Below are 19,552 nucleotides of genomic sequence, written 5' to 3' on the forward strand. Positions count from 1 at the left end.
GTTTAAAACGAGGGGGGTCCACTGAAATGAAAAAATCCAAATGACCCAAACTGATGCCTTTTCTGCAGGGATAAAGTGGGTCAGTCCATTACTGGAACCCCCTCAAATACAGTGCGGCGATTCTGTGGTCTACTGCATAGGTTTAGATCACACCAGTAACACCCAGCACTCGAAAGGTGTTTCAGAAAGTGTTTAAAATATAAACACATTGTTTGGAAAGCCGTGAATGCTGTCCTATACCAGTACCGATTAAAAACATACAAATAAATCTCAATGAATAAACATTTTAAACATGATCTTCGGTACTGTGTGAGATGTCTCATCTTGTGGAACTTTAGTAGATCTGTGGTATTTAATATTGCAATATACTGTACAGTATCTTAACATAGATTAGAATGTGTTTTTTTATAAATGTAACAATATGAAGTCTAGACATGTTGTCTATATTATCTTTGAATTAGTCTTTACATCATTAGCAGATCAATCTGATAGTTTTCTTTTTTAAGTAAAGTTTTAAAAACAGAAAGGGTAGATTATACGAGGCTGGTTTTTATTATTATAAATATTCTCATATAAAATATGATGTTATATAATTGTATGTGTTTCGTTCTACCAGTGCAGCGTATCTATGATTGACAGGAGCAACGTCAGCACAGGCGAGCAGCGAGCAGTGAGCAGGAGGGAGAGTCAGAGAAAGGGCCAAATAATTCACTGTGGTTTTTTTTTTTTTTTAAGAAATCAAAAGGCACGAGTAAAACTTTTTTTTTTTTCTGTTTCACAGAAAACCGTACTCCCAACATTCAGCGCTGACACTATGCACTCCAGACCAACAGCCTTTGTTTAACACTTATATCAGATTATACCTTTATTATATACTGAGGATTCTCGAATAACCGTTATTTCTGTAAAAGAACAGAAAGGAAACACCCAAAAACAGTGCATTACTGGTGGGATTTTGTTCAACTCTATATTCATTCGTAAAAGCTGCGGATTTTGACTGGAATGCTGGAACCCTGCCTTTAGAATCCATGAGGTAATAATACGATTAAATAAACGCGCTGGTGTTTTGCTGTCTGAGAATTTGCTTTTGTTTTCAAAGTGTCATATAATCCTGGAGAGATTAAAACTGCGTAACGCATAGTGAGACCTGTGCGTTTTAACGAGATTTAATTATTACTTTATCTTTGGCCACTTTACAGTAAAGCCTATCTTGATATGCTTTATTATTGTATTATTCTTTTTGACGCGGCAAGACGTGGCTGTTTTCCTGCTTGTGAATAACAGAAAGTTGCATGCACATCACCTTGTTTCTAACGCAGTGTGTTATTTCATCTAGGTTTCCAATGGAGATGCCGATCTATCTATCGGTTGTATTGCTGTTGTTCATATGCCGTACTGAACGGGCCTGTGCTTCAGATGCTACACAGCAAGGGAGCGCGTTATTATTTTCAGTTTTTGAAATTAAATAATTACTTGATTTTGAGTCCATTTAGAGGGACACAACCAAACTGTGATTTACAAGGCTGCGCCATTACATAAGCATATGGATATTATATAAATTATTATATTTTTGAACACAAAACATCCATTCTCACAAAATAGCAAACGCCTCAATGCAGGCCTGTACCGCTGCTATTAAAATACTGTATGTGTAATTGTGCAAGCCCGATGTATGTGTATATAAAGATATGCTATAAAACAATAATAACCCGAATATACATTACAAACAGCGACACGAAAAAAATAAAATTGAATAAAATTGGAGACAGCAGGAAATATATATTTTAGCAACTGTGGGTCCATTTTGTATGTGCCATTATTTGAAGCCTTTACGATGTGCGGATTTGCAAATGCAATGTCGATTTCTTTAATCATAATAACCTGTACTTTGTCTCAAACTTTAAAGAAACACATCTAAATATATTTTAAGATGCTATTTTTTTTCCGTTTTATTATATATATATATATATATATATATATATATATATATATATATATATATATATATATATATATATATATATATATGATTTATTTTTCCAGACGCTTCTCGTGTTAGATTTTCTCTCGCCTTTGTGTTATTATATTTTATTAACCCAGGTCTCAATCACTAAGAAGTTGTGCGCATCAGACAACATGTTGCCTTTTCCCAATTACAATTAACAGCAACAGACGATTTTCGTTTCATTAAATGCGATACTGAATTGGAATTGGTTTATTCTCGCTGTCTTGTGATTATTATAACACTTATTTCATTTACCGTCAGTTTTATTCCATTTTTTTTGACCTGTAAATATTTAATTTAAAAAATAATACAAAAAGTTCATATTATTTGTCACAATAGATTTTTTTTACCAATTTAAAAGGGCGTGTTTTTAATGTTCCCATTTTTTTAACCATTACTATTTTATTATTTAAACAATTGTAGTATTGTTTACATCTTAAGAAAACAGTAAGCCTATATATGAAATATACATAGGCTTATTTAGGCATGTTCAGCCTTTATATGAACACAAACGGACAGGCTCACAATGCTTAATACACGCTCCTATATTTTACACTAATAACGTGGGCTACTTACATGAGCATTTACTTAATTTACATGCATTTCTAATAATTATAATTACAGAGCGCTGTATCCGTTAAGGAGCCTTAATATAATAGGCTGGACAATTACAATTCAGAACCCAAAATATGTCCATAATACTAGAACACTGTTTGGACATTAATTATTTATTAATTAGTTAATTTAAAGTTTTTGATTGATATGCAAAAAGAATCTGTTGATCAAACGGTGACATCAGCATCCCGCAATACAAATAGGAATAATGTTATTATATTAGTATAATTGTATATATTATACAAGCTTCACATATCGCAGAGGGCGTGCTAATGCATCGCAGAGCGAAACACAATCATAAAAAGGTGCAGTGCCTCATAATAATATTTTAAAAAGTTTTTACATTGTTATTTTTTTCATACTTTTAGATTCAAAAGTGCAAATAAAAATACATGCAATATTATTACAAAAATAACACGTGTGAAGAGAAAAGTAATCCCAGCTTTTACATATTCTGCTTTGGTTCCTGAGATATAAAAGTACGAGAAGCTGTATAACCACCTACTGCTGCAGGTAACAGCAGGTTTGGCTCAAAGAGTGACGCAGTGGCAGGCAGGTTGCATGTACAGCAGGCCTTTAAAATATGTGTCAGTCCTTCTGATATAGAAGTGTAAAGTTACACTGCCGGTATGCTCAGCAATGGAAAAGAGTGGTCATTGTGGAAGCAATGTGCTGAAGTCATGCGTTAGTTCATTACATTAGAATAACTGATACTATGTTATTAACAGTAAACAGAAAAAAGGTAGGGCCGTTTAAAATGGATTGGATTGAAAAGGTGAAGGCAACCGTGCCTCTTCCAGTGGATTCCATTGCAGGACTTCGTTCAGACCAGGTCCTTCATTCTATTGATCTCCTGTCGGTTCCTATTAAGGAACTGGTTGGAACGAAGACCTGCAGTGAAATTACCTGAACTGGAAGAGCCAAAGATGCCGTCCCCTGAGTTAAAGGAACAAGAAAAACTCAATTAAAAGCTACAAGCTGTATCTTCCAAGTGGTTAATGAATTCCTGATTCAAGGAGGTCTTCACTGTGTTGCAATGAGCTCCATATTTTGTAAAATGAATGAATCTTAGCAGAGCCTGCACGTTGCTTGAGCCCATATTCTTCTGGTAACACGTGTCACCTACACCTGGACCTTGATGAATGTGCCCCTGTGTGTCCGAGTGATGTAGTGCTTAGGAAGGTGCAGAGGAAGATGCAAGCACTGTGCTTGGGAAGGTACAGAGGAAGATGCAAGCACTGTGCTTAGGAAGGTACAGAGGAAGATGCAAGCACTGTGCTTAGGAAGGTACAGAGGAAGATGCAAGCACTGTGCTTAGGAAGGTACAGAGGAAGATGCAAGCACTGTGCTTAGGAAGGTACAGAGGAAGATGCAAGCACTGTGCTTGGGAAGGTACAGAGGAAGATGCAAGCACTGTGCTTGGGAAGGTACAGAGGAAGATGCAAGCACTGTGCTTGGGAAGGTACAGAGGAAGATGCAAGCACTGTGCTTAGGAAGGTACAGAGGAAGATGCAAGCACTGTGCTTAGGAAGGTACAGAGGAAGATGCAAGCACTGTGCTTGGGAAGGTACAGAGGAAGATGCAAGCACTGTGCTTAGGAAGGTACAGAGGAAGATGCAAGCACTGTGCTTAGTTAAACACGGCAGAGGAAGGTACACTTTCACGGTGAAGCTCCGCTCTTGATGTGCTGCTTTCATAGTCTTAGTGCTGTTGTCAGCTCTTATCTTTATTGGTTTTTCCCAGTGTCTGCATGAGTTTAAAAGGGTATGCTTGCTCCCCTTTAATCTCAAGAGCTTTGCACTCACATTGTTTACATGGAGGAGTTCTTCTTATCAACAAAACGCCTTAAATTAGTTCTTTACAAGCATAACATTTCCACAACCTGTCTTAAATATAGACTTAATAATCTCAGTGACCGATATCCTGCTGGTTAAAAATAACCAATGTTTGTTTCCAACCCAATGCGGAACTGTGCGAATTCTCCTCCAGACAATGACCTTTCTGACAGCAAACTGGATTGTTGTGCCAGTTTACATAAAACAAGGGTTCCAGAACTTCAGCAGCACCAATATTTAATCTAATGAATGAAAGAAAGCTGGGTCATTTTTTAATATAGATCAATTAATACATAGATTCTGGTTTTCTGATATAGGCTCAATTCAGACCAATCTGGTACATAATAACCATAGATACTGTAAAGCACTGGTCAGGACAGCAATTCTACATTCCCTGAAGATGGTGTGGTGCCCATCTTGGCAAGATGGTGTACAGACATATGCAGTCCAGTGAGATGCTTACAAGCCAGTGGGCAATAATGTCATTCGATGGGTTTGATGTTAAAGTGTAGTGTTCTCCCTTATAAAAGTCTCCCGCAGTAAAAGCATAGCACAGTGTGATAACGTGCCGTGCACATGTACCATGGTGAACTTGTACAAGGGCTTCCACTTTGGCTGTTCCCGCAGGAGATGCTCCAGGACAAGGTCCCGGCTGTGACCGAGGAAGGCTTCACAGCAGCCCAGTCGACGGGGCACTCAGAGCTCGTTGCGGAGCCCTCCCAGCTGGGCGTGGCAGGAGGGGGTCGCGCCGCGCCTCGGGGGAATGGCTCTGACCAGGTGAACTCCTCCAGCACACAGTGCTGGTTTAAACCTCTCTGAAGTTCTGACTACAGCTTTTAATGTTCCAGTGCTGAATTTGCAATAGTTGATTGGTGCACCATAGCAGGTTTGAAAGCTATTCTGAGTCTAAAGCTCTCCTCCTGCTAATGTGATTGGTTATCAAAATCCTTAAATTCAGACTTACATGTCTTGTAGTCTTGTAGAGGGGTGGGGTGGGGGTGGGGGGGTGATCACGTGACCTTAGTTGATCTCTGACCGCCGTCCTCTCCATTGGCTCTCGCTGACCAGTGAACACAGATACTGGGCCACATTATGTAATAATCTATAATGCAATTGTTTTAATTTTTTTCACCGAAACTCTTGCCTCGGTTATTGAATTTACTGTTCAGTTTAGTTCAAGTGAACGTTTTACCAAATGATTATAGAAGACAGTTCTTAATATTTGTGTATGTATTTTTTTGTTGAATGTGTCAGAATATAGAAAACATCAAGGTGTGTCTTCACGAGAAGGAGCTGTGGAAGAAGTTCCATGAGGCTGGAACAGAAATGATCATCACGAAGGCGGGCAGGTTGGTGAATGAAGGAGGGTGGAGAAACATCTTGAGATGCAGAGCTCACAGCCACCAAGAACCATACTGACCCATCCTACTGTCTAACACTGAGCCCCCTCTCAAACACTCAGCCCCCTCTCAGAACCATACTGACACTGAGGAGCTCCCTCTCAGAACCATACTGACCCATCCTACTGACACTGAGGAGCCCCCTCTCAGAACCATACTGACACTGAGGAGCCCCCTCTCTGAACCATACTGACACTGAGGAGCCCCCTCTCAGAACCATACTGACCCATCCTACTGACACTGAGGAGCCCCCTCTCAGAACCATACTGACCCATCCTACTGACACTGAGGAGCCCCCTCTTAGAACCATACTGACCCATCCTACTGACACCGAGGAGCCCCCTCTCAGAACCATATTGACCCATCCTACTGACACTGAGAAGCCCCCTCTCAGAACCATACTGACCCATCTTACTGACACTGAGGAGCCCCCTCTCAGAACCATACTGACCCATCCTACTGACACTGAGGAGCCCCCTCTCAGAACCATATTGACCCATCCTACTGACACTGAGAAGCCCCCTCTCAGAACCATACTGACAGCATCCCCGGGAGCTCAGAGGGGTTCAGGAGGACTCAGGACAGCAGCAGAGTCTATGAGAACGACGAGGTCGGGCAGCTGGGACGTGGCAGGATGGGGTTGCCAAAAAAAAAAAGTATTACTTTGTCGACATATTGGCCCTAAAACAAAAGCATTAAAATAGAAATGGCAAAGTATAAGCTCATGCAGGAGCACATGTGGAAGAAATACATCCGATCTATTTAAAATTAATTGAACCTGTCTGCAATGTTGCAGTATATTCAATTGATCTAAATGGTGATGGATTTAAATACTGCTTCCATTGGAATTATTAAAACAGTGGCCATCCCATCCTTGATCTCGTCATTTAAAAAGAAAACCAGGCCACTAGTCAGGAAATGTATTAAATATGTTTGTTGCGTGAAGAATGTTCCCTGCCATGTGGCACTGTGGCTTCCATAGCTCCTCAGGGCCAGTACTGGAGACAGCCACGATGATGTTAGAACTTGTATGAATATAATATATTTTAATGGTCTTGAGCAAAAGTTTCCCTCGATTGTGAAAAGAAAAATGCTAACTCTGCATGGTAGTCCAAGAACACCAGATAGGAGATGCTATAGTTTAGAACTGAGAACTGTGAAATTTGAAACAATGTATTACATCCTAGATTAGATATAGAAAGGGGTTAGGGTTAGACTGATAAATCAATCTCAAGGCTGAATACAAATGCAATAAATATTTATTACAACAGATATAAAGCTACACAGAGGCAAGAGAAATTGGGCAGAGAGAAACTACAGTACGTATTCAAATCGCCCATTAAAATCATTTTAATAAACAGTACGTCAATGGCATCTGCAAACCAGTAGTGAATGCTTAAATCCTGTTAATTGGAAGCCTAAATAACAGTGCTTTTCATCTGAACAAAAACATTATATGAAATAACAATTAAAGTCCAATTTAAGAATGGAAAAAATATACAGCTGCACATGGCCCTTCAAATAAAAGCATGTGCCAGATATACTGGGATTTTTTACTGACTTGTTTGTGTTCCTTTTATTTAAAATACTTGGACCGAAGTCCTGAAATTAACTCATTTATAACCCTTTATGCAATTAAATGTCAAAACACAATGAATTACAGAGAACGCCCCTTTTGCAGGATTAGGAAGTTGAAGCTATTTTTTGTTTTTTACTGTTCAAGTACTGATCAAGTACAAGTAATGAGCCTCGTCTAGTGTTTTCAATACTCACCCAAGTGAAATCAAAGCACGTGAATAGGTGAATGGGGAAAACTACCTTTCAGTTTGTGTCATTCACTGTAGTTTACATGTGCAGGTCACTCATTACAGTCATATCTGAAGTGAGCGCCTTGAAAAGATTCCACAGCACGCGGTTCATTCCGATAGCGTGGTTTGGATTATAAATCCACTCGGACTGCCGGGGTTCAGAGCTGACTCGACTGCACATCTAACTGCACATAATAGGGCTGTGATCTTATTGAGGGTTTCTGGTGACGCTGTAAAACCACAAGAGCAGGTTTTCTATTGAATCCATTTTTCAATATTTATCCGTGATGTTGGACTCTGATGTGGTGCGTCTGCTCCACGGTTTGTACAGCTGTCCTCTGGTGAAGACTTCAAACTCCTGCAGTTTATACAGCCGCTAACGTTTACCTCTAGCTAGAATAATATAATTATCGTGGCCGCTATTAGGTTACTATTGTATTTGATATCATTTACACCCCCGTTCGTACTGAAGAAGCAGGAGACCAGTAGTAGAGCTGTGCTGTTTCTCGTTCCTCATGCTCGGGATTGCTTTTAAGAAGTACTTATCAGCTGGTATTCAATAAATCCATTAATTAACTCACTGAGTGTTTAAAAGCCGGGTGGAAGAAGATTATTTTCCTCTCATCCAGGGCGCTGACATTTTTACTGCTGTAGTGGTGTAGCGAGGCCAGAAACTGACTAAGGTAACTACTGTATTTTATATCATTTACATTCCTGTTCATACCGAAGAAGAGGAAGCAGAGCGATAGCATTCATTTATTATTATTATTATTATTATTATTAATTAACAAAAGAAAACCACAAATAAATAAATAAAACAAATACAAATCAAAGCTAATGCTGAGGTTAAGGAAGCTCCTTGTTGAGGGCTAACACCCTGCTCGGGTATCCATGTAACTGGGAGTTCACTCGAGCTTGTGTAAACGCACTGCATAGCAACGTCTTGACAAATGAAGCTCTGAGAAGAACTCCAGTTGAACCTGCTGTACTGTTTGTTATTCTGAGGTCGGGCCCTGTCCTAATTCAGCACTTCAAAGCTAACGGTACAGTGTCTGTATACAGCGAGTCAGAGCGGGCTGGCGTGGGTGATGAGAAGAGAAGTAAGAGGCTCTAGATCTCCACTGACACGGAGAGAAAAGGGAACTCCATCACCACAAGACCCTTTGATCTGCTCAAAGTATTTTCAAGAAAAGACGCCATCCGTCATGATGAGCTGACACGAGTGGGGCAGCGAAAAGAAACAGCTGACACGTGCTGTCAGAAAAAAGAAGAAAAGGAGGCTGTCCCCCCACCCAGTCCTACTTAATTTAAAAACGTCTGGTCCGATATGAAGCTGAGAATTCAGGTAGGACCCGTTGATAAGGAATGAGTCTGCAGAAGAGGGAGGAGGGAGGGAGGGAGGGAGGGCTTGGAGTCCTGCAGAGATCTGTGGAGGGGAGGTTGGGTTTGGTGTTTCCAAGGTGTGCAGTGGATGTCTACATTTCTTAAAATTAGCTTAAAATGAATGGCATGCTAACAAAAAAAGAAATCGAATAAACAGAATTATTTTTATTATATTTTATTTTTTTAACAGGGAGGACAACGCAGTTGCTGCATGTTGCCATGATGGGCAACTGCCCTTTTTAACATATTGGTACTGCACTCAGAACAAAGTTTTAACAATCCACAGGAAGCAGAAGTTGTAATTAAAGCTTCATGGACTTTTTGTCCTCCAATGATAGTACTTGGTTATTAGCTCACTATCTCCTCCTCATGGGCAGATATTATTTGATTACTTTGGTCATGCTTCAAAACAATGGCCGTAAATTCAAATGAATTTCAATTTGAATTTCATCGATGGAGTAACATCTGAATAACAAATGTTTTGATGTTATTTTATAATCATTGTTCTAGTCCGGAAGATAATAACAACAAAATAAAAAGTCCCTCCATTCATAATGAATTCAAATGGAACACCACAGGAATAGCTGCGAATGCACTGGAATCCTGAGGAATGTGCGCCCATTCATTTAAACGACTTCCAATTGCAATGTGCAAGGTTTGTGTACATGAGCATACCACACAAGGGCTTTCCAAGAGGAGAGTCGAGACAGCAGTATACCCAAGCACTGTGCTCTCTCCACGCTGCAGCCTTCCATCTATAAATAGAGCATTGCTCTCTCAGAATCCTGTGCAGGGCTGCTGTGGGTTCAGACACCAGAGAGGCTGGGTAGTTGTCTGCCATACGAACTCCACATGGCAGGGCTCAATTTTAAATGCCATTAAAAAGCACTTAAGTTTTATAAGGGTGCAGGTTTGTGGGATGAAAAAAGGAATGATCTTGGAGGAGCACGAAGAGGCCCTTGATGTATTTCATGACCATGTCATATTAATGGGCTCTTAGTGCTCCCCCTCCTCTCCTCAAACAGTAAGCTGTTCACCTGCGCACCTACTTTCATTTCAATCAGACTTCTAAAGGAAACAAATGTTTCTTCTAATCTAGACAGGCACTTAAAAGCATTGCTGCACTGCGGACCTGAACGTCCTGATATATATTCTTGAACTGCTTAAAGGAATAACGATGACACTCACAAGTGTTAGTAATTCAAGCACGTTGCTTCCTAGTGGATTTCTCTTGAACTCGTGTGACCTAGACATCCATTTGAGACACAACCCCACCCCCCCCCCCCCCACCCCCCGCCACTGACGTTGAAACCGTAATCAACATTCATTCTTCGTCAGCTGGCACTTATTTTGAACGTGCGGCCGTGGCGGTCTGACTTAGGAAATGTGGTTATAAGGGCTTTGGTCCATGTAATCTCCGGCTCATCTGTGTGGAAACAAACACCTCCTGTGGCAATAGCACTCTGAAGAGCCGCTAACGCAGTGGTAGAAGGCATTAGAGATTTTCTTATCTGTGATTTTCATCAGGCTTAAGTCTCTGTAAAGACACCTTCCAATCCGCTTTCGTTCGGGTCACTTGGGTTAACAGAGTTTAAGCCTACAAAGCTCGGGACAGAAAGTGCATGGCTTTTTATTTGCTTTAAAAGTAGGCCAGCGAGGATTTTAGAAGTCTTTGCTGGGCTTCATTTTCCACTGTAGTAATGAATGATCTTCACACGTTTGTTTAAAGCCCGGGACATTGCTGTGTTTAGCTGGGACCTCATTGCATGTTCATGGAAAACTACACAGAGATATTCTGCTCACAGCACATTTCAATGAAAGCTGCTTACTGCAGTTTGTCATAGAACAGAGATCTCTGGAAGCCTATTGATCTGATTCAGTGCTATAACATTATAGACCTGCAATACAATGCTGAATAATTACTCTCATTTACACTGTAACTCAAGCACCAGAATGGGTACCTATTGCACCTGTTACTGTCTTCTCCTGATGGCCTGGTTTACATTGTCTTGCAGGAGAATGTTCCCTAGTTACAGGATCAAAGTGACGGGAATGAACCCGAAGACCAAGTACATTCTTCTGATTGACATTGTGCCTGCCGATGACCACCGGTACAAATTCTGCGATAACAAATGGCAAGTGATCACTTCCCATTTTCCAGGCTTTAAGGATCAGTAGCTGTGCATTCTAGGAACCGGGCCCTGGGGGGCCACCAGGAATCTGCTTACCTGCACTCGGGTGCGAGTGTGACTTTAACAAATACTGAAGGAAAGTTGAAGATCCCCATGGAAAATTGATCAGATGCACTTTTAAAAATGACACTTGTGTGTGTGAACGAGGAGGACTCAAGGCTGCTAACCTAACACATAGCAAAATCAGAAGCCATTAAACTGAGCACTGATAAATATGACAACATATGTTACATGCATTTGTTGTTGTCACCCAAACAATTAAGTATTTATTTCAATAACCATGGCTAATTAAAATAAATGCATAATAAATTACAGTGAAATCTTGGCTGTAGTGGGAGGTTCCCTCTGGTATCCTAGATGTATGTTCTGCACGTTATTCCTGTCACCTCTGCCCTGGTGTCACTCCCTTTAAAGGGGGAGTGGATTGGCCCCCAGCACTGGAGACAGCACCTCAGTGGAGTATGGCTCTACACATTGCTGTAAGAATGAAACCTCTTTCATGCTGTGGCCTCCCTCCTTGTCATGCGTTTTCTTTTGGTTTGGTTTAAATCTGCAGGATGGTTGCTGGTAAGGCTGAGCCTGCCATGCCCGGCCGGCTGTATGTCCACCCAGACTCCCCGGCTACGGGAGCACACTGGATGCGTCAGCTCGTCTCCTTCCAGAAGCTCAAGCTCACCAACAACCACCTCGACCCCTTCGGCCACGTAAGTGAAGAGAGGTGCATGTGCGGGACGGGGCACATTCAAATAGCGCAAGATTAAACACAGACATTGCAGGCCCATGTGCATGTTTCCAACGGTGTGCGGTGGGAGGGATATCTCTCCCCCAGACAACAAGGCTTGATGCTACACCAAAGCTGCCATCAACTCCTGCCCCAAATCCTCTCTCCACTCTCCCGTCCCTGTGCTTAAAAAAGATGGGCATTGCTAATTCCCAGACACATCCACACACTCTTTACACAAACACGTGCTGCACTCCTGTGCATTTAATGAAAAGCAAATGATCTTAAAAACAGTCGCCGGCGGTACAGATTCACACTGACATTTCAATTTAAAAATGACGTGAGCTCACACAATGCAACAGGCTTTACAAACAGAGACGCTTTTACAGTGTGGCTTCAAATGTAGAAACTGTAAAAGCGCAATGCGCAGAATAGGCAGATCATTTAGCTTCGTGAGAAAAAAAAAATCTACTGCAGCTGAAGGAGAACATATTTTAAAAACCAGACACGACGGCCCTGGGTTACACGACTCTATTATCCACTGTTACTGTCATGAAAGCCAAGTCATTTTCAGGAGCACCATCTCTGCAGTCCTCTCTAATACAGAGGAATCGTGTGGCAGCCGGATCAATGTGAAATGAAAGGTCAGTCCTGAGCTATGTAACCGTAAGAGAGTCTCTGCCGCGAGTCGTCCTCTGGCTCCTGATCTCAGGGCTGGAGCCGCAGCTCCTCCACTAAGTGCTGAGAACAAGCTCATGGAAGCACTACAGGATCTCCAACAACAGTAACCTCATGTGAAGGGCCCTCTGGCAGAGACTGAATTACATTCTGAATGCAACACAATACAATCCTGTAAGCTCAGTTCAGCTCAAGCCTCGCGTGTAACGCTTTTGCAAATAAATACACAAATATTTAATAATAAGCATTGTGCAGATCTATCTGCATTTCCTCGCTGTTGTTTTACACAGTGAGATAAAGAACACAATCCACAGAAAATACTCTGTAAAAAGATGTTGGTTTGGTGCATGAAGGAGCCATATTTTAAAAATCCCAACGACAGTCACTGAACAGAGCCAAGCGCTTCTTTTTCTTTATAAGTGCAAACCGAACAATTTAATCATATTTAAAAATAAAAAAACAGATAATGAGAGCAAGAAAGTAACTCACAACTGAATTACTTTCCTCTGTCTGTATTTTTTTTATAATAACCTAAGAAGTAGTTTTTTTTAAGGTTCGAAACTGAACTCACTTGAGGAACTCGCTGAACTATTAAACGGTTCAACAGCTTTGAGTGAGTGCTGTGCAGACATCATCTCAGCCCAAAGGGTGCCTGCGAGTTCCTGTCCAATTGGATTGTGTCAGATAAGAGCTCATTAGGTTCATAGCCTCCAAGACCAGTGCCTAGTCTGACTGTCAAGGTTAGTCTCACGCTTCTGAAGTGATAAGGGAAGCAATTAGGACAGAGGAAGGCACTGAAGCCACACTGACGCCCATACCAGCAGGATATTGTGCCCACACAGACCCAACCTGCTGGAACAGAACAGGATGGGAGAGAACCGAAAACTGGACGGCAGGATGATCAATAAATAAATACATAAATACACGCACGCATACATCAGCTTGCAAGAATTGGAGGCTTTCTTTGGGAGCACCAGTTCCAAATTGTGACAATAAGAAGTACATGATGAAAGTTGTATTTAACGACACACATGTGCTCAAAACCCTCACTTGTTTCTGATCCTGTATGCATGTAAACTGGGCATTGCATTCGGAGCCAGCAATAGCTGTAGTTTGGGCAGCCGGCTTGCAGCCATCCACAGAGAGGGTAACTGGTAAGGACCCTCTAACCCACTGCAGTACAGGGCTGTGGCTGGGATCCATGCTCCCTCATGCCTCTGTTTTACCAGTTTTACCCGGTCATATTCTTTCACTTTGCATCTTTGTTTGTAAGCTGCTCATGTAGTTTTATTACAACTGTATCAATATATTGTTACATTATACCTTTGATGTATGAAGGTGACTTTACCTTCATCTTTGTTGAGTTATAGTTTTGGGAATATTATCATGTGCAGCACTGAGAACATTCAAAGGCTTCCTTTTCTAGACTTCTTGTACACAAACTGCAGTAAACTAAACATTCAAATGTAGGAAACACAGGACTGAGATCCGGGGGTCATCTCAAGCACTGCACAACTAAACACTGAGAAAGTGTCTATAAACAAAGCCCTCCTCGGGTCAAGAGGAAAGGGTAAAACCTTCAACAAGTCAAACACCTTAATGAGGAACAGCAGCAGAGGAGAGACCGGCAGGGATGCACAGCTCATTAAATGCCAAGCATTCCTGCCTTCCGCGGATATCTGGAGAACATCAGCAATAAAAATATTATTCAGAAAACAAAGAAAAAAAATAGCACTACTCTACTGCCCATTCCAAAAAGCCAGCAGTTGTTTGGTCAGTCCCCCCCTACTTGTAGAATTCAATCCCAATTGATATCAAGATCGCTAGCAGGAAAAACCAGCACAACTGAATCGTTTGTATCCAGATTGAAGTCTTTGAGAGTGTTTCTTCATAGCTGGAACAGATTCTAACCACAGGCTCATGAGTAAACGTCAACATTTTAATTGTGAAGCTCCTCGGATGCCTTGGCACCATGAGCGTTATATAGGAGACAATCTGTACTGTATTGTATTGAATTCAATTGAATTGCATTGCATTGTATTGTACAGTCTGGACTGGAGTGGAATAATTAGAGGGGAAGACCAGTGATTAGAAAATATACTGTACTGTAAATAGGATGTATTTCAAAGTGTTCAGCTAAAACTACAATAAAGCCCTAAATGTGACTCTCTCCCCAGATCATTCTCAATTCCATGCACAAGTACCAGCCGAGACTCCACATCGTGAAGGCTGACGAGAACAATGGCTTTGGTTCCAAGAACACGGCGTTCTGCACTCACGTGTTCCATGAAACCAGCTTCATTTCCGTAACGTCCTATCAGAATCACAAGGTAAGGACGATGGCAGGACTCTGGTGCAATAACGAAACAACGCTGCTGGGGCGGTAAACAATGATCTCTTCCACGGCGGGGCCCCGAGATAATGCTGACACAGGCGTGCCCGTGTGGCGAGGCTCCATGCACAGAAGTGTCTGAGCTGAAATACAGAGTCTTACTGAGGTGCAACCTGGTGTCACGTCTTTAAAAGCCCGGAACACAGACATGTGACTTGGATATGCTGACAGTTTACAGATAATAATTCACTCGGCTGGGCTAAAACTGTTCCAACAAAAACAGTGCTATTGCGCTGACACTGTACATGGTCTGTCACACTTAGGTCAGTTCAGAATGTTTAACTCTATTACAAATCAAGCTGCCAGATTTTAGGCCATGCAGTGAAAGCGATTGTAGCAAACTTTCTTTTGCGTAGTCTAACACTGGATGTGGCTGTATTACAATTCACTAGTCTCTGTTACTACTGGGAAGCCGATAGGACAGTGGTACCGCACACAGTCTTTACTCTGTTCCAGATTACCCAGCTGAAGATTGAGAACAACCCCTTCGCCAAAGGGTTCCGCGGCAGTGAGGAGAGCGATCTGCGAGCTTCCTGTCTGCAGAGGTTTGTCTGGCTCCTTTACATTTCTTTCCTCTCCTGGTCAAAGATAAGACCCATCTGGGGGAAAAAAAATAAATAAATAAACTAGAGTTAACAATATGACAGTCTATTAAAATTCCTTGGACATTCCTGGCATTGTTCAAGAGATTTACAGAAATGGAACCAGGAGACCCGATGGATCAGAATGGAACATTTCAATACAGAGCAGAAACGAGGGCTACAGCTACAGCAACAGAAACAGCTTGCATGCACATAGCCTTGGAACAAAGCAGGGTTATTAGGTTACTTAACCTGTTGTTTTCAATGGTGTTTCTTTCCAGTAAGGAATACCCTGTGATCTCCAAGAGCATGGGCCGGCAGAGGCTAGTTTCTGCTCACGGCCAGCTGGCTGATAGAATGGGAGGTGGTGGCGCACTGTCTGGCACTCACCAAACCCTGCAGCAGCACTATCAGTGCAAGAGCAGCACCCACATGCAGTTCAGGGCTTCAGACCCCCAGGAGCGACCCTTCACCTCCCTGCCTGTACCCCGGGACTCAGGCCTGCTCTACCACTGCTTCAAACGGAGAGGTAATGGAGAGACCAGCACAGCACACTGCTGGCAGGTTCAGTGCTGGTGCTGTTTCAGGGTATTCTGGCATGCAGTGCGTCTCAACGACACCCTATCACCACCACTAGCGCTGTGTGTTGCCAGCCTTGTTTCTGATCGTGCAGCTGGAGCTCGTGCGCTTAGACGTCACCAAAGAACAAACAAAGAAAGAGCAGCTCACTTCAAAATAACAGGGGCTTAAGATTTCCATTTTTTTCCAAGGAAAATTGACGTGTGTTTTTTACATCATTATTATTATTATTGTTAGCTTGCATGCACATAGCCTAGTAAGGGCAAGGTTATTATGAATTAAGAAACCGTTGTGACATAACCACCATTTAAAAGGATTTTAACTTTAAAGGAACTGTTGTATCTAATGGCCATTATTATTATTAGTCAGGATTAGCTTAGGTGTTATAAAGCCTTATATAAGTTACAAAATTATTTTTTTTCTTTTATAAAAACAAAATAAAAAAATAACATATAACAGATAACTGTGCCTAAGTACAGTAAATGAGGATTAAATCCTAGTGGAGTTTGCCTTTAGCTTGTCTTATTCAGTCTTTGCATTAGCATTGTAATTCAGCCCGGCGGTACTGGGTGAGCCAAGCATACTTTTCTGCGCTTATTTTATTTATTTTATCATTACAGACAACAGCCGGCACTTGGATCTGGCTTGCAAACACCCATATATAGAAGCCCCCTCCTCTCTCCCTGAAGAGCACCAACTCCGCTCCCCTCCCACCTACGAGCAGCAGATGATAATCCCTCCATACTGCGACGAGGCGGTGGGCTCGCAGGGCGCCTGCATGTACTCCAGCTCTGAGGGGGAGGATCCCCCCCCTCCGCCCTCTCTCAACAGCAACATGTGGGCGTCCGTCTCCCCCTACAGCAGCTACAGCATGCAGAGCGTGGAGACTGTCTCTTATCAGCCGTTCCCTGCTCACTTCAGCACAGCTGCAGCCATGATGCCCCGGCTCCCCGCCTCCATCGCAGGACAGCGCTCGCAGCCAGCCGACACTCACTTCAGTGCTTACAATCCTTCTGCACAGAGAATCGCTTCTCCCTCCAGAGAGAGAGACACCCCCTTTCTGTACGACAGGAAGCCAGGCTCGCCCCATTCGAGTGACTTTCCAGCGTACTCTTCCAGAGAGTCCTCCTCCTTCCAGTACCAGCTGGGGCTGAACAGTAGTGCAGGAAACTGGACTGAGAGCTAATCCCAGGTTCTGCTGAGTAGCCTTAGCCAGTCCGTTGTCTGTACAGAACCCAAAAGCAGCACCAACACGCCATTGATGTCCATTGTCTACAGAACCCAACAGCAGCACCAACACGCCATTGATCTGCAGCGGCTCCTGCAAACCACCTTCTGCATCAATTTTTGTAACAATTTTTGGATAGTAGATACGACTTTATATATTTTGTTTAAATATAAGTGATACAGCAGAAGTAAATCAATAAATAACAGAAAGTGTTTTTGAAGTTCATGCCACATCAACGATCTCAATGTCTTTTTGGCGTCCAGCTCTCCGTCTGGCTCCCTGACTGCTGCACAATACTCTCTTACTGCGTTTAGATCCTGGCCGTCATATTTGTTTACATCGTCGAGTTGAATTTGTTTGGATTTCACAAAGTCAGAAAACAGCGACAGTGATGTTTCAATCACCATTTTAGTGTTTGAAGCATCTTTTGCAGTATGTTTTGTAATTAATTTTCTGTTAAGTCGCAGAATAGCTTTTCAGCAGTTCTTTCACTTTCAGCCATTTTCTCTTGCTGTAAGGAGTGCAGGGGAAAGGGTGGTGAAGGGGCGGGACTGACGGTGATGTGAACCAATCACATGACTATCGCCCTGTGGTGTAGGGATGTGAGGGCAATAGTTCAATCTATTTATGTTCCGATGATGAGGTTTTAACCAATCACAGGCCAGAATTTCCAGAATGTCTAGTTTTCAATCACTCTTATAATCTTCGACTCTTGACAGCAAATAAAGAAAATGCATTATTTTTTTGCAGTTCATTATCTACTCAGTTTAATTCACCTAAAATGATGCTTCAGATTCTTTAATATTGACTTAATTTACGTTATTATTATTCATTAAATTCACTTGCAATTTGAACCTTAACACCCGTTTATTGTCTTTTTTTTATTAGATACTAATATTCATGTATTATAAAAAATAATAAATGGGCTTCAGTGAGTTACAGGAAAATAATTCCATCTCGGGTTTCTATGACTCAACCTAACTCTCGTAGTTTATGACGTCACAGAAACCCTGTTATTCTCTCTCTCTGTATATATTCTGTATAAACGGATTCCAGGTTTTAGAGAAGAGTCAGTATCTAGTAATGCCAATATTTGTAGACAATTGAAATGAGAAATGTGCCGCTGGTATTGTGTGCTGTGTGTAGTGATGGAAAGTACATTGCATGCAGCTTACCTACTCTGTGTACTGAATGCAGACTGGAGTTACTTTGTCAGATGATCTGAGATCCTCCCTCTTCAGCCTAATGTAAAGGTACTGTTAACTGCATGACATACAGTGTGCCCCGACAGTATAAACACACAAACAGAAATCACTGCAATACTGTTCCACAGCAGGCTCTAGAGATGTACAGTATACTTACACATGAGTACAAAGGACAGTCGCTGAAGCAGGATCCTAAGTTACAGGCTCAGCTGAGGATCATTAATGCCATTGACCAGCTCTCTGACCTGCAGCTAGAATTAAGCCGACTGCAGGCTCACACAAATAAGCATTACTTTCTCACTTTAAAAGGCTGTATGTTATCAAAAAATCAGGACATATTCTTTTTATCCAAACACACAACACTGAAAAAAATCTAATAAAAATCACAGCCCCAGTACATCCGTATTCTCTGGAAACCAGATCACCAGCATGTACATTTTGAACCTGATCACTGCATTGATTTGTACTCATACTGTACATTTTGTCTTCTTGAACCCAATGGAATGAATGAATTGCGTTTTCCAGTTTTCTGTTTTTCCATTTTTTTTTCTTTGGGTTGTGAAGATCATGCATCCGAATCCTTCCTCCACACCTCAACCAGAAATCGTAAAATGAAAGTTCAAGAAGCCAAGTAAAGCAGCTTTACCAGTTTGACGCTGATTTAAGAAAAGCAGCAGAAGAAGATAAAAATGCTTCTGATCTTCATTAAGATACATGAGAAATATTACAGCTTTGGACAACAAGACAGTACCTAATAAGTAACAGAATGCAGTAACTGACAGAAGTAGCTTGATAGAACAGCACTAACAGGCACAGCATGTTGCTGGTATATAAAGTCAGCCTTTGGGAAGAGATTTTCGTTGCTGCAATCCATCACTACTGGAGACAGTGGACAGATCACTGGGGTTTCTGTACAGCCTCACTGAACCG

The 19,552-nt window shown here is 41.8% G+C and overlaps 1 protein-coding gene across 1 annotated transcript; it reads left to right on the top strand.

The window, feature by feature from the left end:
* The first annotated feature begins 759 nt into the window (after window positions 1-759).
* On the top strand, window positions 760-18,411 carry LOC117429809 (T-box transcription factor TBX4). Its single transcript, XM_058998684.1, has 9 exons — window positions 760-1,033; window positions 5,083-5,232; window positions 5,710-5,804; window positions 11,062-11,181; window positions 11,795-11,942; window positions 14,815-14,967; window positions 15,486-15,574; window positions 15,892-16,139; window positions 16,810-18,411. The coding sequence occupies exons 2-9, from the start codon at window positions 5,086-5,088 to the stop codon at window positions 17,373-17,375; spliced, it is 1,566 nt and encodes a 521-aa protein (XP_058854667.1). The 5' UTR covers window positions 760-1,033; window positions 5,083-5,085; the 3' UTR covers window positions 17,376-18,411.
* The last annotated feature ends 1,141 nt before the right edge of the window (window positions 18,412-19,552 follow it).

This window comes from Acipenser ruthenus, chromosome 24, assembly GCF_902713425.1.
Source record: "Acipenser ruthenus chromosome 24, fAciRut3.2 maternal haplotype, whole genome shotgun sequence".
Classification (NCBI taxonomy): domain Eukaryota; kingdom Metazoa; phylum Chordata; class Actinopteri; order Acipenseriformes; family Acipenseridae; genus Acipenser; species Acipenser ruthenus.

Bases quoted from the DNA above. Each gene is read 5' to 3' on its own strand.
- LOC117429809 (XM_058998684.1), top strand. From the start codon at position 5,086: ATGCTCCAGGACAAGGTCCCGGCTGTGACCGAGGAAGGCTTCACAGCA. The intron at 11,182-11,794 runs GCAAGTGATCAC...TTAAATCTGCAG, and splicing joins AAATTCTGCGATAACAAATG to GATGGTTGCTGGTAAGGCTG. The intron at 15,575-15,891 runs GTTTGTCTGGCT...GTTTCTTTCCAG, and splicing joins CGAGCTTCCTGTCTGCAGAG to TAAGGAATACCCTGTGATCT.